Here is a 25,846-nt window from a genome sequence, read left to right on the forward strand (position 1 = left end):
GGATGACAAAAATATTCGTGTCCGCAAACAAATTTTGCGGCGGTAAGCCTTGTTTAATTTTGTGATTAATGTTAATGATTAGTAATCAGCACAAATTAAACAAACCCTAAACCACAAAATTAAACAAACACTACCTCCGCGATGAAGATGTAAACTGCGACAATATCTTCACAAAACAAAAAACAATCTTTGATGGTTGGTCATGCACAGCCTCTGAAATTCCCAATTCAAAGAAATCTCCATATTGTAATGAATTCCTAAACCCAATTCAACAAATTATAAACCCTAAAACCCTCTAATTAAAATTAAAAGGCCAGCACAATAAAATAACGGCCACATCATTGAACAGTGCTCCACGTCACAAAAACGAACCACGCTGGTCACTATTCCTTTAACTATTTAGACGAAGTTAGAAAAAATGATCTAATTGAATGGAATTAACGAAAAGTATAATCAAATTAAAAACAATTTCAAAAGTACGACCAAACTGAAAAAACTTCACAAAAACTATGACCAAATGACTATTTAAGCCTTAAAAAAAGTTAAATTAAACACTTTATTTTCCAAAACATTTTAACTTTTGGTCTCATTTTTCTTTCAATTACTGCATTGAAAAGAAAAAATCAAATTCATACTCCACTAGATAATGCATATACGCGTATAATTTATTAATATTATTAATAAAATTTAAACAAATAGATAAAAAAACTCGTTATCCAAACCTCTCTTGTATAAATTAGTTATTTTATTATTAAATAAAAATTGCAGTAATTGAAAATAATTTCGCATCACAACCTAAATTATTCATTATAATTTTAAAATAGAATTTATGTTTTTTATTCATTACGATTTTTATTTATAAATTATTTTATATGTTATAAATTTTAGCTATATAAAAAACATTCACCGTTAAAATTCTTGTGATATTTTTTTACAACTAAAGTAAAAGAAGAAGAAAGTGTGTATTTTCTTTTCCTCGTGGTTTTCTTCATAAAATACGTAAAAAAAAAAAATGTAGAATTCACACGGAACTGGCCTCCACACTCGTGTGACATATAAGGCTTTGTTTGGGATCGTCTTCTCACTGTTTCTACAAAGACGGGGTTTCGTCTTCACAGGCAGCGTGATTCTTGAAACCAGATTTTACGACTTCTCTGTGAGACTATCCGTGTCAGCGCGCGCTTTTGTCTATGTAGGTAGCTGAACATCGTGTCATTTCTCGGATTTCCGAGCTTCAGGTAATCCTCTCCGATTCTCGACGCTCGCTTCTTGCCAATTGAATATCTGTAAGCGCAATTTCGAAATTCGACCTACTTTTTCCTTTTCGGGAGATTCCTCTTCGTTTTTCTCAGATTCGCTGATTGCGAACTTTGCCGTGTAGGGTTCGGCTTGCATTTGAAAGTTTTCAGGGATTTTCATTGTTTCAGTGTCGACTATGCGTCTTTGTGCTTTTCTTTGGGGAATTTCGTAAACAAGCGTTTTGTTTTGGGATGTGGAAGGGGAATGGGGGTTTATTCTAATGGTGATGGGTTTGGGGATGACTGGATATGCAATGTTTCGTTCGGAAGGTTTCGAGTTAGGGCATAAGGGGAGCAGGTAGCGAGTTGGGAACTGTTCGTTTCTTTTCCCAATGGATATGTTCCTTAATATGGTTATGTTTCCTTTGATTTTTTGTCTCTGATACTAAAACAGTGGCCAATTGTTTCATGTATTTGCGTAATTAATGTTTTTTCCTTTTATTTTTGGGAGCTTGGCATAAAAGCTTGCCTTACCGTGTTTATCTGTATGCTATTGACACTGGAATTCTGTTGTATTTGTGTTGAGTTTAGTCACCCTACAACAAAAGCCTTGTCCCACCAGGTGAAGTTTGCCATATGGATAACACTGTGTCATTTGGCTTGGTTAAAAACTAGATTTTCGGAAATGTTAACTTCCCCCATGTCCTTATTGGTGGGAATTATATCATTGTTAATTGCTGGTTCTCTTCTTTGGCTTAAAATGATAGGTTTGCTACCCTGATATCTCCAGCTCGTCTAAGTTTTTCTTGAAATCATAATATTTTGGTTGTGCAGTTCGGATGAGATGGCCTCTTCACAGAATGTGGAATTGGAGGCTGCAAAATTTCTGCATAAACTCATTCAAGATTCTAAAGATGAGCCAGCCAAGCTGGCTACTAAACTCTACGTGGTGTGTGTTGCTTTCTCTTAATGATAAAAAACTTAAACTTCAACTGCTTAAAAGACTAGGTATGCCTGTGATTAATTTGATGTATGTTTCAGATACTACAACACATGAAATCTAGTGGGAAGGAGCATTCAATGCCATATCAAGTGATATCAAGGTAAAATGCCCATCCTAATTCATCCATATGCAATTATTTAGCTGTTTTTGTTTAGACCTCATCTTTTTAAGTGAACTAGCGTAACAAATTCGAATATTTGATTCTGATTGTTCAATTGGGACGCATGTTTACTTTTTAGCTCGTCCTATCATGCTACTAAAGGTATGAGTAAAATATTTTTGTTCCTATACTTTCGGTCAAACCTGGTTTAGGTCCATGGCACATTTTTTCATGAGGATATTAACCAGCTTTTCCATGTGTGATGGAAAATGAAATAACCACCGGAATGGTTTGTTTAACTGCATCATGTGTAGTTTAAATAAATGTGATTTTATTTTATTTTTGTACTCTGTATTCTGTTTCCAGAAGGAAAAGAGGTCGGATGTATTTTGTTACTTTGTGTAATTTGGCTAGGGTAACATATGATTCGAACTGATGGCTATTTCCCACGCGAATACCTTGATTTGATTGCTTTTTCAAATAGATAACAAACATAATTCGCAATTATGAGGCTCATCTTGCGGATATAATGAAACTAATACTTGTCATTCTTGGCTTCAAAACTGTTTGTTTGGGAATTAGATCCAATATTTTGTTTCATGCTCAATGCTGTTTCTTCTGACTTAATGTTGCGTGTAATAAGGGCAATGGAGACTGTCATCAATCAACATGGTCTTGATATTGAAGCATTGAAGTCATCTCGTCTTCCGTTGACTGGTGGTCCTCAAATTGGTAATTAACAGCGAATGTTTGCTAATTGCAGAAAGGATCTTTGTGATGATTTTTGTTTGATTTTTGATTTCAATGTTTGATAATTTGCAGGATCTTCTTCGCAGCCAGTGAATGTTACAAAAGATTCTAGAGGGGGCCTTGTGGAAAATGAGGTGTCCAAAATGGACCCTTATGCTTCTGGTCGGCCACCGGTTGCGCCAAGTGGTGGAGCACCTGATTATTATCAAGGATCTGTGGCTCAGAGGAGTAGCCAGTCTTTTGATCAAGGAAGTCCATCTAGTTTGGATTCTAGGTCTGCTAATTCACAGTCTCAAGACAGACGTGATACTGCTAACTGGGACAAACAGTCAAATCAAAAGGATGGTAAGAAAGCTACGACAAAAAGAAAGAGGGCAGATACATCATCCCCTGTGGAATTGCACGTTGACAGTCCTCAGCTGGATCCTCGCAATACTGGTGTTAGTGCAAGGAAGGGGAAAATGACCAAGGCTGAATCGTCGGATGGTCTTCCAGTTAAAAGCGGGGAACTAACCAACTTTAATATGGCTCCAAATAGTGGTCAAATGGAGAATGTTTCAACTTTGCCTGGTAGCATGAGAACAATGCTTAGAGCAAACCAAGAAGGTCATCATTTATTGGCAAAGCAAACTGATTTGACAAAGATTGGCAATCCAATGGTGCGAGCACCTAATTCGAAGTATGCTGAAGACTCGGAAGTTTCCTCTGCACATATTGCTTCAGGAAAGCAGCCAGGTACTTCCTTAAGTTGTACACAATGAGATTGAATGTGTGATCAAAATATTGCTGGATTGCTTCTTATAAAAAATCTTATGTTCCTCTTCTTCTAATGTTGTTCCTGGTAAAACAATGGCAGAAAGGTCAATGCGGCAGTTACACCTCCATCCCTTGGCTTAAGCAAGGGATTTGGAGAAATTTCTGCCGTAAGTCATGATATAACTTGATGAAATTGAGCTCGTGGGATTAGGAACTGCTAACATTTTGGAATATATATATAATACTAAAATAACAATGCCAAATATTTGAGTGCCAGTGTTGAGGTTTGACTCAAGACTTCTTAGAAGAGCTTATGCGTGTGTATAATTAATGGAATGGAAGAAATTATGAGTCAAAGTTTTCTTGAACAGTAGTTCTGTTGTCAGTCATACATGGCCGTGCCTAAATCATTTGAGTATTCTGTGCTGTCAGATCATCATCACGATTGGGTCATTAAGGAGGAGAATGACCGAGGAACAATTTTGCCTGAATTATATTTGATAAAGGAAATAGAGCTATAATTTTGAATTTCTTTCCCACAGTTCTTGATGGAAAAAAAATTATTAATTTCAGGTGCTTATGCAAAGGTTCATGGAGGGATGGGATTTCCAGCTAGTGCATCTTCAATGGCCGAAGCTTTCTCAAATTCAATGCAGTATGGTGGTGCAGTTGAGCATGATGGGGGTAGTTCTACTAATTTAGCTGATGGACATAAAATTTCTCAGGTACTTGATGTTTACTATTTTTTTGCCTCATAGTTTATCTGTAAGCCGTATTACCTGCTCCCCCCACCAGCTATACTCATTGTACTTTAAAAGTTATTCTGCTTCTTTTATTCTCTATTGACTATGTTATTTATGTATAGTCAACTTGATTACTTGACCATGTAATTTTATTGACAGGTTGGCAGGCAAAATAGTGGCTCTGAAATGACTATGCTTAGACAAGGTGTTCCTCCAAGAGACACTGGAAAATCCACTGTTCCTGTCATGCCTTTCAAAGAACAACAGTTAAAACAGCTTCGTGCTCAGTGCCTTGTTTTTCTTGCATTTAGGTAGGCAGTTTGGCTACCATCTATTGGTTTGAGAAAATGGAATTGAATATTTTTAATGTGAAACTTTGTTTTTAAATGTGCAGGAATGGCCTGGCACCAAAGAAACTACATCTTGAAATTGCGCTTGGAACAGCCTTTTCTAGAGAAGGTGACTAGTCTTTATATTTTATTTCACACATTGACCATCTTCATTGACTAACAGATAATGGTAATACAGATGGTTCTCGCAAAGATCTAATTGACCACAAGGGAAAATCACAATCTTTTAATGAATCAAATAATGCCTCTGGGGTCATGATGCCATTCGGAGGCCCAAGCAATGTGAGACTGACAGATAAAAACCCTTCAGGTTCCTCTTCAGCTGGTAAAATTGTTGAGGCTGACTCTTTGTCAAAGGGAACGGAGAGCCCAAGAACGATGGAGGACAAAGGTAATCTACATGTCACAAAAAGAGATGTAGAAAGGCGGATCCAAGAAAGAGTGACCACACAGGCTTCCTCAGTCACTTCATGTCAGCAGCAAGATTCTTCTTGTACAAGAGGAGCTGTAGTTGGTAATCATTTTGATGATGTTGACACCAGTAATATGCCAGTAGGAAGATCTAACCAATCATCTGTTGTTGGTCCAAATAGCTGGACTGGTTTTTCTGGTGCTAATGAGGCTTCAAAGGGACCTCCACAGATCTCTACTATTCAACATGAGTTGCCTATAGAAAGAAGAGAGAATATTCCTTGTCAGTTTCAAAATGTTGGTAACAATTGTGGTTCGCGGAATCACAATCTGTCTTCTTTTTCCTTGAAAGAGCAATGGAAATCTGTTCCAGGGACCGAAAGTGATCCCCATGGAGCAACCATGATGAAGGATGGAAATGTGATGATAAAACATGTTTCTCCAGGTGTAAACCATACTCAATATAGCCATGCTATTACAGTCAGTTTCTTTACAGCTTAATGTTTTCTGCATTGATTACTTTTTTAATATGGATCGGGATTACTTTCAGATGGCTTTAAAACAGTTCCGGTTGATAATGCATTAAAGCATGGTATCTCTTTTGCTACAGAGCAAGATGGGAATGAGAGGTTGGTATCAGGCGATTTGCCATCTTCTCCAAAATATACAATGTCAGAGAGATGGATCATGGATCAGCAGAGAAAGAGGCTTCTAGTTGAGCAAAAGTGGGTACAAAAACAGCATAAAACAAAGCAAAGAATGGCTACTAGTTTTCACAAGTTAAAGGTTTGTTCTCTTTTAACTGTCACTTTTTCTGGTTTAGCGCTTAGTATGTTCTCCTTGAACATTTAAATAATATTTTCACCCTGCACATACAAAATGTGTTATTCATAATCACTGCACAGTATGTAAAATTCATTACCTGTGCTTCATTCGATGTATTGTAGGAAAATGTGAGCTCCTCTGAAGATATTTCTGCTAAAACCAAAAGTGTCATAGAGTTAAAAAAACTTCAACTATTAGAGCTCCAACGACGTCTCCGGAGGTAATTTCCGTGTTGTGTGGGATAAACTTGTTATTTTCTTCAATTTTCAGTTTGACAGTGTATTCTTCCTCTGTGGTCCAGTGATTTTCTGAACGATTTTTTCAAACCAATTACAACCGAGATGGATCATTTAAAATCAATTAAGAAACATAGGCATGGTAGAAGGGTCAAACCTGAAAGGTTTGAGCAGAAAATGAAGGAAGAGCGTCAGAAACGGATTCGTGAGAGGCAGAAGGAGTTTTTCAGTGAGATAGAGGTTCACAAGTATGTGTTTGTGGTCCCATTTCTAATTGACTTCTCTACCTCTTAATTTTTCCACTGCATTGTAGTTGATAACTAATCAGTGCTCTCCTTACTCCTTTCCTCAATTATTACCGGAAATCTAGGGAAAAGCTTGATGATGTATTCAAAATCAAGAGGGAACGGTGGAAAGGTTTCAATAGATACGTGAAGGAGTTCCATAAAAGAAAAGAACGCATTCATCGTGAAAAAATTGATAGAATCCAGCGGGAAAAGATTAATTTACTGAAAATAAATGATGTGGAGGGATATCTTCGTATGGTGCAGGTTTGTTTGTTTTCTTATTTGTTAGAAATGGATACAGGGCTTATATGTTTATACTCAATGCCATTTTCGTTGGTACATTAGGATGCGAAATCAGATCGTGTAAAGCAACTACTTAAAGAGACTGAGAAGTATCTTCAAAAGCTTGGGTCCAAGCTACAGGAAGCAAAGGCTGCTGCTGGGCGTTTAGGACAGGAGGTTGATGATACAGGTCATGTCAGTTTTCTTGAGAATAGTGAAACAGAAAACGAGGATGAAAGTGACCAGGCAAAGGCAAGTTTGTCTTATGCATCTCTTTCTTAGGTATCTTGCGTTATAAAACATGCGACTTATTTTTCCAATTCCTTTTGCAGCATTATATGGAAAGTAATGAGAAGTATTATAAGATGGCTCACAGGTACTCCTAGTTCTGTGCTATTGTAATATCTAATAAGAAAATTTCTTGGTAGTGTAAGTTGCTTATATTATACTTTTGCTATTAATGATAGGATAAGCTACATGAGAGACTGGGATTTACTGGTTTAGTTTTTGTGTCAAAGGATCAAAAAGTGTTCATAGTGCATTGATTCCTTTAGTCTATAAATACGTATGTGAAATTTCCACTATGTTTAGTAATCCTGCTTCATTCTAAGGATTTTTACTACCCTTGCAGTATAAAGGAGAGCATTGCAGAACAGCCATCTAGTTTGCAAGGAGGGAAATTGAGGGAGTAAGTTAAATATTTGCCTTTGTATAATGCATGTTATTTAGTTGGATACATATGCAGAATTACGGAAATAAAAAAAGAAATCAGTCTAAAAGTGAAAAAAAAAATTGAATCTTTGAGGGAGTAAGTTAAATATTTGCCTTTTTATAATGCATGTTATTTAGTTGGATACATATGCTCATGTGTTGCAATGGAGATCCAAATTTTTTTGTTGCACTTTTCGTCCTTTTTTTTATTTATGAAATTCTGCATATAATTTGTCTCAGTGGGGATTTTGTCCTTCTCACTTTTCGCATATCTTCGTTAGTTTTATTAAATCTCGTTTGACAAGCAAGAGCTTTGGACTTCCATTCTCCATTTTTTTGGGATATAAGGACTTATATTCTTTCTAATTGAACATTTTGTCCTTAGATATCAAATGAATGGCTTGAGGTGGCTGGTTTCCCTATACAACAATCATTTGAATGGAATTCTTGCTGATGAAATGGGACTGGGTAAAACAGTACAGGTACAATTTTGGTGAACTGAGGAGATTAGTATACGTAGTTGGGTTCCTATTTGGATCCTTCCTATTTTAATTATTATTTGGTAGCGTGTTATTTTCTCTCTTTATCCATGCTGAATATTTTTTTTTCTTTTGGGGACTTTGCTCTTGTTATTTCAGTAAATGTGTATATGCTAAAGAGAATGGATCATCATATTGTAATAAAGAGGTTTTAAGATAATTTGTATCTGTAAAGTCCTAATGTCTTATTTTACAGGTTATTTCTTTAATTTGCTATCTGATGGAAACAAAAAGTGATAGAGGACCATTTCTCGTGGTTGTGCCCTCTTCGGTTCTTCCTGGTTGGGACTCAGAAATAAACTTCTGGGCTCCTGGTGTTCATAAAATTGTCTATGCTGGACCGCCGGAGGAGAGACGTCGATTATTCAAGTAATTGGACTTTAGGATATTAACTCCCTGAATCTGTTTTATTGCTTATGGCCTTGGTGTGTGTCTTATCAGTTCTTTCATATTTTAGGGAAAGGATAGTTCACCAGAAATTCAATGTTCTTTTGACTACGTATGAATATTTGATGAATAAGCATGATAGACCAAAGCTGAGCAAAATACATTGGCATTATATAATAATTGATGAAGGCCATCGCATAAAGAATGCTTCTTGCAAGTTGAATGCCGACTTGAAACACTATCAGAGCTCTCACAGATTGCTATTAACTGGAACTCCTTTGCAGGTTTTTTTCCCTTTTCTTTTTAGCTTTATATGTGTGTGTGTGTGTGTGTGTGTATATATGTATGTATGTGTGTGTGTGTGCACGCTTCTTGGGAATAAATTAAAGGTTCTGCTCAACCCTTATTGGAGGCTCTTGATATGCCCTTTATTTCACTTTTGCCCTTCTTTTATAACATTTAATGATATATATGACTACTGGTTTCATTATTTTATAATTTATATTTATATGCAGAACAATCTTGAAGAGCTATGGGCACTACTTAATTTCTTGTTACCTAACATATTCAATTCATCGGAGGACTTCTCTCAATGGTTTAATAAGCCATTTGAGAGTGCTGGAGATAGCTCACCGGATGAAGTAAGTTTTGGATTATTTATATACACACACAGTCATTAAATTTACATATTCTTGACTTCAATTTAAGCCTCATTGATTTTTATGTATTAATTGTGTTATTTTCTATTATAAATACTGAATAGGCTCTATTATCCGAGGAGGAAAATCTCTTGATCATAAATCGTCTGCACCAAGTTTTGAGACCCTTTGTACTCAGGAGATTGAAACACAAGGTTTTTAATACTGAACTCAAGCTTAATAAGTGTAGTTCCTGCTCCTCCTTGAGTTTCTGTATTCTATGGACAGGGTTTATTCTTTATCAGTATGTGGCTTATGATTTGTTTTGACTCTTTATATCAATACTTCCTTCTTCGTAGTATGTAACTATGGGCATACCCATATGTCCATATGATGTTATCAACGTATATGCCTCTTCTATACATTCATAATTCATTTTGTTGTTGTTGTTGTTGTCTTCTTCAGTTGTATCTTTATAATTTTTTTGATTATAACTGCTCTTAAATTATAAAATATGGAGTTAAGGCGTCATAAAACATTATAAAAATGAGCTTCTTAATGCTACTAGAATTTTTATGAATATCTTGTGTAATATAGAATTGTTGTTATATGGATGAAATGTTCTACATTGTTCAAGTCAGTCTGTTACTCGACCAAAGTCTTTTCTCTTTTTTGTATCAAGCTTTATGAATTGAATTATGATTTTTGAAAGCTGCACTTTAGCATTTCTACTTTGAAAAAATGCTTTATTTTTTCATTTCTTTGATTTTCTTTTAACTTAAAAAAAGGTTTTTATGTTTTCATTTTGTTTTCTGATTTTTTGGATTTGTGATGAAATCAAGTAAAACAGTTTTTTTCATTGTGTTTCACACGTCCTTGAACAAAGGAAAAAACAATGTGATTCTTTTGTAATCAGAAGTATAAGTAGAAAACATTTTCTCAAGCCAAGTACTTTTATATTGTCTGCCCTGAAGGCGTATTAGATTCTGAAATCCTCATTCTACTGTTCTTTTGCTTACAATTTATTTTAGGTTGAAAACGAGCTCCCTGAGAAGATCGAGAGACTAATAAGATGTGAGGCTTCTTCATATCAAAAGCTTTTGATGAAGAGGGTGGAAGAAAATCTTGGTTCTATTGGCTCTTCAAGGGTATCTTTTTGATTACTTTATTATGTGTTAGACGCTGTTTCTTAACCTTTTAATATTAGATATAGAAAACATACATGCCTTGCTCAGCTGGTCTAATTGAAATTTATAATTGTTAGGCTCGATCAGTACACAACTCTGTCATGGAGCTTCGAAATATATGCAATCATCCATATCTCAGCCAGCTTCATGCGGAGGAGGTATGTTTATATCTCATCCAGCTTCATCCAGAAAGAAATAAATTTCTTTACAGAGGCTATATGTTACACTTCCAAAATAGTGTGTTCTCTGTCTGAAGTAGTCAATTTTGTTTATTTGACTGCTTCGGCAGTCAGTGAAGTATTGTGATTATGTATTTGTTATTCTTTACTTTTTGTTATGCTGCAGTATGACTCTTTGCTCTTTGCAGGTGGATAACTTCATACCTAAACATTATCTGCCACCAATTATTCGACTGTGTGGGAAGCTTGAAATGTTGGACCGTTTATTGCCTAAATTAAAGGCTACAGATCATCGGGTATGAAGTATCCTATATAATCATTGCCAAACTACTATAGATTTAATTTATTTCTTGTCAGTATTGTTTTGACTTGCTATAACTGAAGATATTTTGGAATCCTATTTTCCATGCTTGCATTTGTTTGTTTAAGATCTACTAGCTGCTTTTAATTTGGAATGTGTTTGACAATTCATTCTCCCTCTGCCAAATCTATGAAAGTAAACTTGTTGTAATGGGTACCTTATTATTAACGTTTTTGTTTTGGAAATTTAGCTTTTATTGTCTTATATCTACATATTGCCTACGCCTTTCAGGTTCTTTTCTTTTCAACAATGACCAGGCTGCTGGATGTTATGGAGGAGTACCTAACCTTGAAGCAGTATCGGTACCTTCGGTTGGATGGACATACATCAGGAGGTGATCGCGGTGCTCTGATTGAACTATTTAACCAACCTGATTCTCCATATTTTATTTTCTTGCTCAGGTAACTTAAATGTCTACTGCAGCACTTAATTAAAAGAATTGAACTGGGGGAAAACGTTTTTGTTAGGGTTGGGGGAGGGTGGTTTTTAAGATATTTAGTTGAATGCCTACTATTGACATCTACATATATGGACTTTTGTTCAAATCTTAATCTATATTTTGTTATTGGAATTACATAATAAATTTTAGGCTCTATTTGGTTTTAGAATTTTTTTTTCTATTTGTCATGATTTCCTGTTTTCATTTTCTGAATACAATGTGTATTACGAGGTTTTGATGATGTAGAAAATGTTTTTCTTTTCTATTTTCTTATCATGGTTCTGTTTTTTTTTTTCTTTTCATGCATGAGATGGATTTGTGTATTATGGAGTGCCTAAGTTGCACATCAAGTAGAATGAAATGCTCAGTAGAGTATTTAGGTGCTTAGTTCTGCCAACTTAACAACTAACATTGAAGGATGAGTTCCCCTAGTGGGTTAGTGCTTATCAATTGGTACCTAAGCTGGTTGTTGCTGTTGTTTTCTCAAAAAGAGCTATATAAGTTCATTCAGGAATATGCTGCACCACAAGCTGCTTGGCTAGAGCCTTTTCTCTGACAAAGAAGAGATCTAGTTCCATACGTTTAATCTAGGCTGGTAAAACCGAATTTTGAGTTAAATTGACTGCACTGAGATGATCACAACAAGCAATAGGAGTGAGATGAGGAATAGCAAGTCCAACCTATGAAGCTCGGACACGTCTCATCAATGGCGTGTCCCGTGTCCGACACATATCGGATATCGACACTCGTACGACACGTATCAGTAAAATGTCCAATTTGAAAGATATTTTTTTTTTGTTTTAACATGACTCTAACACAATGTTAATAACCTCAAATTCAATGATTTTCTAAAAAATCAAAAAACTTGTAAATTTATCACATAAGTTTCTATTATGATTATAAAAATAAGGAAAAAGTATTATATGATCACTACTTTTCACTTTTTTGGATATTAGATAGATAAATTATATTCATTTTTGTGTTAATTGACAATGTGTTAGTTGAAAGTTTGAAAATAATATGTAGATACATATTGTGTTCCGTGTACTATGTTTTTCAAGTGAGCCGTATCTTCGTGTCCATATCCGTGTCGTATCGAGGCTTCATAGAGTCCAACTAACAAAGTTTGAATCCAAAGATCCAAAGACTCCTATATTCAACTTCTGGGCTTGACCAGGCTAAAACAGTTTGTTTCTTGATCACCAATAGTCTATATTAGGACCTAAATAGATTGCGGCTCCCGAACTTGATCATTTTATTATCAATATCAACAGCATACAAAAGGCACCGATAGACAAAGGCTGATAAGGTATAGCAGGAGAAATAAGGAAGCCACATTGAAAAGTACCTGGTGGCCATCTTTGGTGGTATGTGACCATTCTGCAGTTGCTCAGTCTTGTCTGGGCTTGCAAAAGGTTTTCTAGAGAAGATATAGTTTGGGTCTGTGAGTAGGTGACTGCTGGATGGCTGATGCGAGAAAGTTGCTAGTTTTTTTTGGTCTATAAAGTCAGGTAGGATGTTGGGCCCGAGTCCCCATTGAACTAAAGCAGTCTAATAATTAGGGAAGGGTTCTTTTACTGTTTTTTTTTTTATGAATTATATGCTTCTGTAAAAATATAAAAAAAATCGTAATATTAAAAATATAAACAAGGCATTATGCATAAGTATATTATTTAGTTGTATTGTATTATACAATAGAGATAATTGCAACGTATAATATGTAAAAAATGTAATGACTATACAGAATTAATGAAATAATATGAATTAGAATAACAAAATATATATAAAAATAATATTAATTAGCAGTTGAAGGATATAGATACACATATATATTATAGACTAAATTCAAAATAGCAGTCATCACATTGTCCTGCACTAGCATTTTTTTGGGTTGGCTGCTATGCGCCGCCCTCGAGTATATGAAACATTGTGTCTAGTTCTCCATTGCCTATAAATGTTTTAAGCTAGAGCATATCAATGGTTTTGTGGGACTTAACTAGGTCGTAAGCCCAAATAAGCCTTATTTTGATTGTGCTTGCAGATATTTCACTGCTGTAACTTGGAAGTTATCATTTGTCTTCCTATAATTGAAAACTTGTGCTAAATTTGGTATACGTTGTAATTATTTTTTCCTGTAGTTTTTTGGAGGGAGTTTGTTTTGAAATTTGTTTAACAATTCTTTCCCCATATTACTTCATGTTGTTTAGATGTAATCTGAAAGGACCTATGAAATCAGAGCTAATTCCTGTTGTATACTTGATAAACCATTAAGTTATATTATCTTTTATATTTCTGACATTCATCTATTGTCTAAAAAAGCATTCGAGCTGGTGGCGTTGGAGTGAATCTTCAAGCCGCTGACACAGTGATCTTATTTGACACTGACTGGAATCCCCAGGCAACGGAATTTCTTTCATATGATTTTCTAAATAACTTGTTTGCTTTTGTGAGTAATTAATGTGATATTTGTTGATTTATTTTCAGGTTGATCTTCAAGCCCAAGCTAGGGCTCATCGAATTGGTCAAAAGAGGGATGTTCTTGTTCTTCGGTTTGAAACTGTTAGTACTTTTCCCTTTGAAACGGTCATATATCGAATTGTTTAAATAATACATGATTTGAGTTATATTTTCCCTGGGGAATAGTTTTTAATACATGTATAGCCTGTGGTGAGTACTTGAGGCAAACGCTGTTTAATTTGTACTGCTTTCTGCATTAATGATTTAGCTTTGAAATACAGTTTTTTTTTTTTATTGTAAAACATTTGTATTACTATTCTTTAAAACCATAGTGAATTACATATTTTGTTGTCATTATATTGATATTTCGTCCCTTTATTCTTTTTTTTGGGGGCTTCTAAAGTGGTTGACTTTTTCTGGTATCTACCTTGCCTGCTTAATGGTTCAGATTGATGGTAGCTTTTTACTTTTTGATGCTATAATGTGACTGAAAATTCAGTTCTATTTTTTTCATATATGCTGAAGTTGCTTCTTCTGCTTGCAATTTAATAAGGTTCAAACTGTTGAAGAACAAGTCAGAGCTTCAGCTGAGCACAAACTTGGTGTTGCTAATCAGAGCATTACTGCTGGTTTTTTTGATAATAATACAAGGTTTTTAATGGTGTCATATTTCACTTTTATCTGATGACATTTCTGAGTCAGTTCTGAAGTTCTGTTGTCTGTGATTATTTGTAGTGCTGAAGATCGAAGAGAATACTTAGAAGCACTCCTACGTGAGTGTAAGAAAGAAGAAGCTGCACCTGTTTTGGATGATGATGCTCTAAATGATGTCTTAGCCCGCAGGTTCTCTTTTGAATCTTTTTCTCACCACCTGTTTGTTGTCTACAGCCTATTATCCGTGCTGTATGATGATCGTGTTGTTTGATTTTGTCTTTTATGCATATTTAATTGTGTTGATTTTTGAGAATGACAGCTTGGCGGGTGTAGTAGTAATTGGAGATGTATTTTTACATTCTCCATTTAATTAATTAATAATGTGATTCCTGATGTATTAGTGCCATTTCAGCATTATACCCTCTGCTATGCCGACTGAAATCTCAGATTATAGTGTTACTTTCTACATGGTGCCATTAAAACCTTTGATTATTGAAAAGATCTTTAAGTATTGCAAATGTTTTGTTTCTCCATTGTAATTGCATTTAAAATAACATTATAACTACCTTATAATTTAATTTTCCCACTTTTGGCTACTTCTTCTACCCAAGTTGTGTTAGAAGAGAGAAGAAAAAGAAAAGAGAATTGATGCATATTTTGGTTTTGTTTTGCAGCGAAACAGAGTTAGATATATTTGAGGCCGTTGACAAAAAAAGGAAGGAAGATGAGCTGGTATTGTATTGTGTATTTAGGTTTTTCATCAGCAGAGCTATAGCTTTTTAACTACTATTGTGAAACGAAGAATCTCAATGGTGCTCCTAAAAAAATGTTGCAGGCTACATGGAACAAATTGGTGCATGGACAGACAGCTGATGGATCTGATCTTATTCCTCCACCTCCTGCTCGTCTGGTTACTGATGAAGATCTGAAACAGTTCTATGAAGCAATGAAGATATCTGACGTGCCTAAGGTTGTGGTAGAATCTAGTGGAGTAAAGCGAAAGGGTGGATATCTTGGAGGCCTTGATACTCAACAATATGGCAGGGGAAAGCGTGCAAGAGAGGTTTGTCTATAAATTTTATTCATTTAGATTTTGCGATCAATTGTATTCCTTGCCTGCTTTTTTCTCTGTATGAGTATGGTCTGCTTCAACATACCTTCATACTGCTAGTTTTGTATAGGCTTAATCTTGTGTAATTTTGATGAACATAACTTGACATGTGATGTGTGAAAAGCAAAAGAATCATACTTGTGTTAGATGTACTATGCAATTGCTAAATGATGTGAACATTGTGCAGGTACGTTCCTATGAAGAGCAATGGACAGAGGAAGAGTTTGAAAAGATGTGTCAAGTTGAAGCTCCAGATTCACCCAAAGTAAAAGAAGTGGCAGAAATGAGTTATCCGACAAATACATCCAGCTCTGTTGTATCTACTTCCAACCCCCAACCTGTGGTGGCCGTGTCTCCAGTGGCCCCAACATTGCCATCTGTGGAGAGTTTGCCTGTACAGCAAGCTAAAGAGATAACTCCCCCAGCCAAACGTGGTCGTGGAAGACCGAAAAGAATAACATCTGATAAGTCCCCAGCTGTGATGGGCCCTCCAGTAACTTCTGGAACTGTCGAAGTAGACACACAGTTACAAAAGGGATCTGGGTCTGGACACTTGGCATCATCAGCTGCTGATTCTGTTTCTCATTCTGCTGAAGTTACAAGTGTGAATGCACCCGTGCAGCAGTCTGATACAGGAGTATCTCCTAATGCACATCCTGCCATTCCTGTGCCCACTATTCCACCAAATTCTCAGGTAGCTGCTGTTCCTGTTTCTGTATCTACTCAAGCAAGAGGAGCAGGGCGGAAAAATAATGGTAGTGAAGGGACTAGACGTAGAGGAAAGAAGCAGGTCATGGTTCCACCTCCTGTCCCGGGTGGTTCTGTTGGTCCTGATGTAAAGGTGAATGAGAAATTGGATAATAAATTGGTGAGTCCTTCTTCTGGTCAAGCTATCTCCCAGAGTGAAGTTGTTCCCAGTTTGGCCCCAGTAGCCTATCCATCTTCTGCTGCTGGGACTGTTTTGAATTCTCAGGCACCCAATCCCTTACCCTCTAATACAACGTTGGTTCAAACGATAGCCACTAATCCATCTGAACAGATGCCAATTAAAGGACAAAATCAGAAGTCGCAAACTGGAGTTTCACGTCGTAGGGGGAAGAAACAGGCACCAATGTTGGCTCCAGTTCCAGATGTTTTACATCAGGATTCACATCAAACTAATTTACCTATATCATCAGGGAGTGCTGTAGGTGAAAAAGCGACTGAATTAAAGAGCTTGCAAGTGAACAATGTTCTACAATCAAAATGTGTTGTCCAGGACCAAGCATCACAGAACCTAGGTGATCAGGATTTAAAATCATTGGAAGGATCAGATGATTCAGCTAAACAGACAGTGATGACGTCTTCATGTCAAGATAGTATGATCAAATCTCCAGGTGAAATTTGGTATTGTAGTATTGAAGTTCTTAAAAGTCTTTTCATTTGTTTTAGAGAAGAACTTTGATATAAACTCAATTTTTTTTTGCAGGGAATGATCTTGAGAAGGTTAAGAATCCTAATGTGCATGATGCTTCTGTAAAGATTGTTAAATCTTCTGAAATAACCTCGTCAAAGGTTGATGAAGTTTGCAATAACACACGCAGTGAAACTTCAGTTCTCACAACAGTGCCTGAGGTGACAAAAGATCAGCTTTCGGGTGGCAAAACCCATACCCAAACCGTTGAAACCACAAAAAGCATCCCGTCAGTTATTGATACTCCAACTAATACTGATGCCATCAATAAGTCTGTAGATCCTGTGAATCCAAAGATTGTTCCCAGTACATTAAGCACTATTAATCCTTCTACTCTGGCCTCTGAATCTACTCTTTCAGGCTCAATTGAATCCATGCCTTCCAGAAGGCAAGGTCGGAAAACTCAAAATAGAGCAGAGCCACCAAGACGAAGGGGTAAAAAATCAGCTTCAGTGTTACCTGTTGTTCCTGATGCAGTTACGGGTCAGGATCCCAAGTTAAGTCATCATGCACAGAATTCATCAGGGGATTCATTGCAAGGTAAAGCCACTGCCAATATCAATCAATCCCAATCATTTGAGATCCTTTTACCCAGTGGAGTAGTGAGTCATGATTCAAAAAGAAAAGATAGAACAACCAATTCTACCCAAAATAAGCAACTGAAAGTTACAAGGATTGATAGTGCACCTATCTCTACGGATAAGATTTCTGTGCATGATGTTGCTAGGGTAATGAAGGAAGTTTTCTCTGGAACTTGCTTACCAAAGCCCAAAGCTCATGATTCCGCCGGGAGTGAGGATAAGAATTCAACTGTTGGACATGTAATGACTAAAGCTGCAGTATATGGCTCCAATAACCAGACTTTGGAGGATAAAGCACGTTCTGATATAACAACTAGTGGTGCAGCATGTCTAACTTCGGATGCTGGGTTGAATGTTCATGAAAAACAATCAGAACCGGCATCCATTATGCCAAATTTGGAGGGTAAAGCTGATTTAGATATGCCAACTACCGGAGAACATAGCGTGCTATCAGATGTTAAAGAAAAGGCTGAACAGACTCAACATTGTGTTGAAAACTCAATCACAGAGTGTAAAATAGCTCTTGATACAACTGTCGGTGCTGTCGAAAAGACTGGTGGTTCTTCTGATAGACTTCCTACCAGTGATTTAAGTATAGATTCGAGTAGCCATCAGATATGTTCATCTTCTGGGGCTGGATCTCTTGTGGTAATTGATCATAAACTTGGAAACCAATCTGATATTTCTGAGGAGTGTTTAAGACCTTCTGCAATTGATAGTGGCACAGGATGCACGCTAATTCCATTGGAACCCACAACTTCTAGTAATAATCCTGAATCTACTCAGACTGATATTGCAGAACAAACAAACAAACCTCTGGATATCGCAGAACAAATTTCTACTGAAAAACTGGATCCTTCAGAACCATCTTTGGCATCGTCTCTTGCTTATGTTGACAGCTCTGGGTTATTGGTTCAGACTGAAAATTTAGGTGATCAACCACAAGTGACCTCATCTAGTCCTGCAACTGATCCTCCTCCAAGTGCAGTGATAGTTTCTATTGTTTCGAAACAAAATGAAGTTAAAAATGAAACCGAGTTTGCCTCAAAAGCTTCTGCTGAACTCTCCTCTGATGAGGGGATTGTGGGGTGTAACATTCCAGATTCAGAGTTGTTGAAACCTGAGAATCCGATTACAATTGAACATGATTCTCAAAAGCCATTGGACCCCCCTGTGAAGCAGTGTTCAGAATCAGCTTCTGAAATGGAAGATCCTGTGGGTGCTAAGGCTGTTAAAGTTGAGAAACATCTAGATGCTCTAGAACCTGATTTGGATGGTACTCCGTTGATCGAGAGTTGTTCAAAACCTCTATCTGAAGAAAAAAAGGATGTGAATTTCATATGCGAACAGCTTCAGTCTTGTGTTACTAAATCGATAAATATTGACCCTGTTTCCAAAGAAAATATAGTATTACCCAATCCCATTGACAATCCGAAGACTTCCTCTGAGGCTTGCCATGTAGAAATAGACACATCTGACAGGTTAGTGTTGCCACAGTCTTCTGGTTTGGAAGCTGTAGGGAATGATTTAAGAGGTGATTCTGGTGTTGGCAGTTTTGTAGAGGGAACTATATCTGAAGGTGCAGTCCTGTCCCAGTCAACCTTGGTCGAAGAGCAAAATAGGGGCTCAGATCCTTTGGAAGAGTCGATGGAGAAGGATGTGGCCAACAACTCTGGATTCCAGGAGGAAGTAAAAGTTGATGAAGTGGAAGCGGACTTTCTAATGAATTCTTCTATTAGTGAGACTGTGCTTGTAAAACATGACGTTGTTCAAGAAAATATGAATTTGTCCTCTCATCCAATGACAAAGGAAGAAAACATAGACGGATCAATTGCGAGAAGCCTATCTGTCAGTATTTCTCCATCAGATGGATTGAAGGATTCTAAACCTGAACTAAGTCATAAAGATATATCTCCGGTTGGTAATTCTCAGATTGGATCTGAAGATAATTTGTTGAATAGCTTTGATTTAGTTTCATCTCCTTCAGTGAGGAAGGAAGAAGGGGTCAGTTCTACCTCTGATATTGATGGCCCTGAAGGTCAGTCAGTGTCTCTGAGGGTACCTGTTTCCTCTAATGACTTGCTTGATAAATCAAAGGTTCATCAATTAATAACTGTCCCAGATGCTGTGGAGCCTTCATTGTCTCAACTGAAAGAGGAAGAAAAGATTGGGGTATCATCTGACAGTAAATTAGTTGTGACGTCTGTATCTGAAAAGGACATCGAAAGATCTGGTCTTTTGCCAGAAGATCCAGCGTTGGAAATCAATAAAATGTCATCAGATTCCCCAATTATTGTTACCGACTCTGCTGAGGCTCAAGTGTCTTTGGTAAAAGGAGATTGTGCAGAAGTTAGAATGAGTGATCAAATGGATGTTTCTGAGGTTTCTGTGAATGATTCAGAAAGGCTTTCTTCCAATGGCCAGAATGATCCTTCTTGTTTGCAGATGGAGAGAGGTAATACTAATGTGTTATCTGACAGGGGCCCTCTCTTCAGTTCATTTGGTCCAGGCGAAAGATATCCTCTGATTGAGAATTATAGGGATGACATTATGGTATGTTTTGTACATATTTAGCCGATCTGGCTTCAAATTTTTTTCTCTAATTATGTACTAACTTTGTTTATGCAGGAACCTATTGCAAATCCGTTATTGGAACATAAATCAGAATGTTCGGAATCTGAGAAGGCTGAGATGAATACATCTGATGTTGGCTGCGTTGATCCAGAACTGATGGCCAAAAGCACAGATTTGCCTTCTTACTCGGTGGAGGAAGATAAAGCTGATATTTCCTGCAAGAGCCCATTGCCTGGTGCAGAACCATTGACTGGAGAGAATTGTGAAGATGCTGAGGTATGACATTTGGCATCTATTAGTATACTGGTCGTTACTGTCCCTTCAATTTTACTCTTGTATGATTTCTGCTGGAGTTCCTTAAAAATTCATTAACTTACAGGAACCAAATCCTTCGGAAGCTGAGATCGGTAATCAAATGGATGCATCTGATGCCGGGGTTAATACAGAACAACTTTCATCAGGTGACGTTATTGAGCCATCATCTTCCTTGATAATTGAGGACAATAAGATTGTTTTGTCATCTGACAAGGATCCACATTTGACTGAAGAGGGGAGCTGTAAAGATACCAGTGAGGTTGGTTATTTTGCACCTACATATTAATGTCTTCTGCCATAATTCTCCCTTTAACTTCCGTCATGAATTAATTTCTTTAGGGCCCATCTACAAATCCAGTACTGCTACAGAAATTAAATAATAATTCCGAAGCTGAGATGTGTGATCAAGGCAGTACACAGGTTGGTCTCCCCTTTAGACTATGCAAAACCCTTTTATCTTGGTTTTACAGTCAGTTGTTTTGCTTCATTTAATGTTCTATCTAAAAGCATATTCTGATGGTAAGAATTTTTTCAGTTGAAAGTAAAACAAATTAAAATTTAGGCTGCATGGGTGGGTTTATTGGGATTTTACACTTATTTGTAACATCCCATTTTTCAAGAATCACGACTGCGTTGTTTCTCTTCTAAGGCCCTAAATATGGAATCAGTGTTGGGCATTGGGCATTATCACTTTAGACAATTTGGGCGATGATTTTATATTTACCTGTACAGCTTTCATGGTTTTGTCTGCATTAGAAAATCTCTCATCTAATGTTTCCATTACTTCTGGCCTCTGATTTTGTATTGCATCCTAGGTTGGTGGGACACTTGTTGATGTAGTCAAAGCATCAGAGGTGGAAAGAGAGGTGAAGACGTTGTCTGATGAGGGTCCACAAGGAATCATCGAAACCCAGGTTGAATCAAGAGGACTGGCTGACAGAGAGGTCAGGACAGATAGTAAAAGCTGTGCTACTGAGATCGAAAATGTATCTGAGGTCCCAAATTCCTCAGTATCGGTTGAACAGGTGGATGGCTTATCTAATGAAGGTATTGTTGGCAGCCAAGCAAAAATGCAGGTGTCAGAAGATTCTGAAGCTGTTACGGGTGCTGAGATTGATGTTATTCCAGATTGTTTGGATCCCTCAGTATCAATTGAGAAGGTGGATGGCTTATCTAATGAAGGTATTGTTGGCAGCCAAGCAAGAATGCAGGTTTCGGAAGATTCTGAAGCTATTGCGGGAGATGGAATTGATGTTACTCCAGATTGTTTGGATCCCTCAGTAACAGTTGAGAAGGTGGAAGGGTTGTCTAAGGAAGGTTTACTTTGCATCCAAGCAAAAGTGCAGGTATTGGAAGATTGTGAAGCTGTAACGGGAGATGGGATTGATATTACTCCAGGTTGTTTGGCTGTGCCAGAAATTGTGACAATTGTTGAGGATTCATCTATCTGCTCTTCAGCAGTAGGGAGTGAAGATGTGGACAACTCGTCTAAAGCAAACATTGACACTAGAGAATCTGAAGCAGAAGTTGACACTAGAGAATCTGAAGCAGAAGTTGACACTAAAGAATCGGAAGCAGAAGTTGACACTAAAGAATCTGAATCTGGTGTGTGTAACCAGGAAAATCAAGTACCGCAAGAAAAGGCGTCAGAATGCACGGAACATGAGAAGGATTTGGATGGCAACACTTCAGCAAAACTTGACACCAAAGAATCTGAATCTGGTGATTGTAACCAGGAAGATGAAGAAAAAACAGTGAAAGACATTGAGAAATCCACGCCTGTAGCTGAGGGCTCCTCCTAGAAGTGTTGAGTGCCTGCTCTGAAATACAGAAGGAATAGAAAGAAATATGAAGTTGAGGATGGAAGAAGCATTGTCGGATTGTAAATGAAAAAGCACCTGGAAAAGGCTTTGGATGAGATGAAAGAGCCCATGAATCTGGAACCAACTAATGAAACCTGCCCTTGTATATATATTATAATATAATATATATAGGGATTTTTTTGTACATATTTGTTGTAATTTTCTTTACATATCCTGCTGCTGGATATCCTATTACTTAATCTTGTCGTATGATTATAGGTCCTACATCTGTCCAATTGTTAGCTGTTTTTACCATTGACGATTGGTTGAAACGGTATCCCATTACCTCTACATGAATAGGATATTTCATCTTTAATCATGAAACAGAGCATAGTGAAAACTTTATAAGAAATGTTGTTTTATTTTGATTATTTCTGAATGCAACAAACGTAGGAAGGTTTGGAATTTCTTGAGTGAATTTAATCAAGATATGGCAAAAACTTACTCAAAAAATAAACTCTCTTGATGTTGGTCCAAACATAGTCTCAGATTTTTGTTATAAAGTAAATAAATATTTTTTATTTTATTATTTTATTTTCCGTTTCCTCATTCAGTGTTTTATATGTATATATGTAATTTTATAATTTAATTGATTTTAATTTTATATCAAATGTCTTATTTTATTTCATTTTTTTATCTCATTTAATAGATAATTTTTAATAAACAAAACATCACGTATTATAATAAAATAGAGTACGCCAAGATAAGAGACATGTCTCATAATACAAAATAGATTAGTAAAATGAATACTCAACTAGCAAGGAATTAAAAAATAAACAGTCACCAAAAGGTGCTCAAAAGAGCGATCTCAACAATGTCTAATCTAAATAGTTGCATCACTACCATTTGAATAATTTTCATAAGTTTTCATATCTGCTCACACCAACAATGATGGTGATCATTGTAAAAGGAGAAAAAAACACAAAACTGATGAGAGAAAGTGTAAGCTAGATAAAAATGATTTTGATATATAAGTAAACGAGTTACAAACAAACAAATCAATAAGCACCTAAAGGTAATAACAAACAATAAAAGAGATCTTCTAACTCAATTGTCTGAATATATGTAGTGAAATCAGATTTATTGGTTGCTTGCACTTGTGGTTGTGGTGGCCTCTACTGTTCTGCAGATCCATTACCAATGGGTTTCACCCACCACACATAAGGTTAATCCCTAATCATCTAAGATCATTATCCTGCTAAAGAGAAGGACATCCTGCTACTCTCACCACATGAACCAGTCTACTCTAAGTGAGTTTGACTAATTCATTAGAGTGTCAGTATACAACCTTATTTTAATCCTTAAGTCACTAGACACACTACTTTATCAGCTAAGGGATTTCTCCATGAAATTCTCACACAGATTGCAAGTGTTATCACATGATCATCATCAATCTCATGTTAAACACATCAAATACAGTTCACAGTATCCCATGATACATGCATAGTCACATACTTCATTCTTTTAAAAATAATTCAGCCAATCGCAAATGGAATCAAAGTATTAAAACTAGTCTGTCACATTTTCGCTTAAGCTAAAAGGTCTCACTCAAGTGATAGGGTCCCCTCGCTTAAGTTAGAATCTTTTTGCCTAAGCGAGAACTCAAACAAAAGGTCCAGTGCACATATGTGAGTTCTCGCTTAAGCTAAACTTCCTTGCTTAAGCGAGATTGCTCTCACTTGGGCGAAAATTCTCAAAGCGACAACTCGCACAAAGGCTAAGGAGAGTTCTCTGCTACTCTCACTTAGGCTAAAGGATACTCGCCTGAGTGAGAATAGTAGTTTCTCTTGTGCTCCTACATGCAACATCAGAAATTCAGGCAGAAACCACATACAATATACTTCACACAATCACAAACATCATCCAAGCATTTTAAATGTGAAATAGATCAAAAATCAAACAAGATACTTTAAAAACCTGAAAAACCCTAGCTTCCCTTATCTTAATAGAGACTAACCCAACAAAATCGAATCCAAACAGAAGAGTACAACAACATGCATGCAACTTAAAGAGATGATAAACAAGAACATAAGGTGAAAATAGTGAGGTCTATGTCCACAGATTCGAATCAGACCAAAAACTTCGGAAGTGAAAAGAAAGGAAACAAAATAGAGGTTCTTAGTTCGACTTACATGGAGGAAAACACGTTTAGTTAGTTTGGAGGAGGATCTTGCAGTGTCCTAGCTCAGATTATGATTCAATGAGAGCAAGAGTGAGTGAGCTGGTTTGAATGAGTGAGGGGAAACTCAAGTGAAAAGTTTTGTGAAAATACTAAAGGGGTTTTCTGAAAGTGAAAGATCAAGGGGTTGGCCTCGGGCCTTTTTACTTTAATTGGACCCAATGCATGAAATAAAAGTGGACCTCACAGAAAAGTTCATGCTAAACATTTATCATTCACCATCACATGAAAAATAAACAATCATGGGATCAAACTAAATCCATGATCAAATAATAATTCTGAAGGTAAAATAATATATCATTTAAAAATTTCTCTATTTACCATATCCTATTGTAATTATAATTTTGGATTGTATAATTCGTAATGAAAATTTATATTACGGATTATACAATCTGTAATGTAAAATTACATTCCAAATTGTAATTTTGTATTACAAATTTTACAATTCATAATGTAACTTTACATTTTGGATTGTACAATCCAAAATGTACACGAATTGTAGAATCCAAAATTTACATTTCAAGTCTTTTATCTTTTCCTTACACTTTATATATATATAGTGATATTTTCATTTGTTTTAGTGAACACTTGTGAGTGAATGTGTTTAAGGGTGTAGGTAAAAGTAGATGGGTGAAGGTGGAAGTGGTGATGGAAGAAGAAGATGGAGATGGAATGAAAGATAGGGTGAAGTTGGAGTTGGAAAAAGAAGATATCATATAGTGGAGGTGGAGGTGGGGGAAAATATGAAGGTGTTGTGGGAGAGGACGGAAGGGAAGAAGAGGAAGACAAATTTGATATGTTACCTTGATTACGAGGGTGCAGTAAGAAAACATGGGAATACAGGAAAGATTTGCCTTCTAAAAATAGTACCAGCAGTCGAATTCGAACCATCTTTTGTAGCACTATCTCATTAGGATTAAAAGGAAAGGGTATAAAATCGAGTGGGAATATTAGAAATCCTTAATATCTTAACATAAATATGTTATTATATATAAAATTAGACGGAGAAAAACCAACCACGTTACAAATTTTGAGATGGATCGAATAACAAATAACAAATTAAAAAAAATTTAAAGTCTTACATAATTTTTCATTTTCCATATTATTCAAACTGTACCGATAAACACCTTATTATAAGAAATAATTTAATTCATTTTGTTTTTATTATTAAGCACCTTATTACGCATGTGCTTTCTTTTAAACAATTAATTTAATTTAATGCTGTTTGGAGAGATTAT

At 36.3% G+C, this 25,846-nt stretch overlaps 1 protein-coding gene across 1 annotated transcript; it reads left to right on the forward strand.

Annotated features, from left to right (window-relative positions):
* The first annotated feature begins 192 nt into the window (after nucleotides 1–192).
* Nucleotides 193–22,800, forward strand: LOC114175571 (chromatin structure-remodeling complex protein SYD). The gene is made up of 38 exons (XM_028060324.1): nucleotides 193–246; nucleotides 1,201–1,238; nucleotides 2,073–2,187; nucleotides 2,280–2,341; nucleotides 2,985–3,073; nucleotides 3,164–3,826; nucleotides 4,421–4,572; nucleotides 4,750–4,901; nucleotides 4,985–5,049; nucleotides 5,119–5,796; nucleotides 5,962–6,137; nucleotides 6,299–6,396; nucleotides 6,478–6,660; nucleotides 6,783–6,963; nucleotides 7,045–7,233; nucleotides 7,314–7,357; nucleotides 7,613–7,669; nucleotides 8,078–8,174; nucleotides 8,428–8,600; nucleotides 8,689–8,902; nucleotides 9,134–9,259; nucleotides 9,382–9,471; nucleotides 10,288–10,404; nucleotides 10,521–10,601; nucleotides 10,811–10,918; nucleotides 11,215–11,384; nucleotides 13,742–13,820; nucleotides 13,907–13,981; nucleotides 14,433–14,530; nucleotides 14,615–14,722; nucleotides 15,208–15,265; nucleotides 15,369–15,596; nucleotides 15,832–17,020; nucleotides 17,113–20,231; nucleotides 20,307–20,528; nucleotides 20,632–20,826; nucleotides 20,907–20,987; nucleotides 21,383–22,800. Exons 1-38 carry the CDS (start codon nucleotides 193–195, stop codon nucleotides 22,367–22,369), a joined length of 10,611 nt encoding a protein of 3,536 aa, XP_027916125.1. The 3' UTR covers nucleotides 22,370–22,800.
* The last annotated feature ends 3,046 nt before the right edge of the window (nucleotides 22,801–25,846 follow it).

The sequence above is a fragment of the Vigna unguiculata genome, chromosome 3, assembly GCF_004118075.2.
Source record: "Vigna unguiculata cultivar IT97K-499-35 chromosome 3, ASM411807v1, whole genome shotgun sequence".
Classification (NCBI taxonomy): domain Eukaryota; kingdom Viridiplantae; phylum Streptophyta; class Magnoliopsida; order Fabales; family Fabaceae; genus Vigna; species Vigna unguiculata.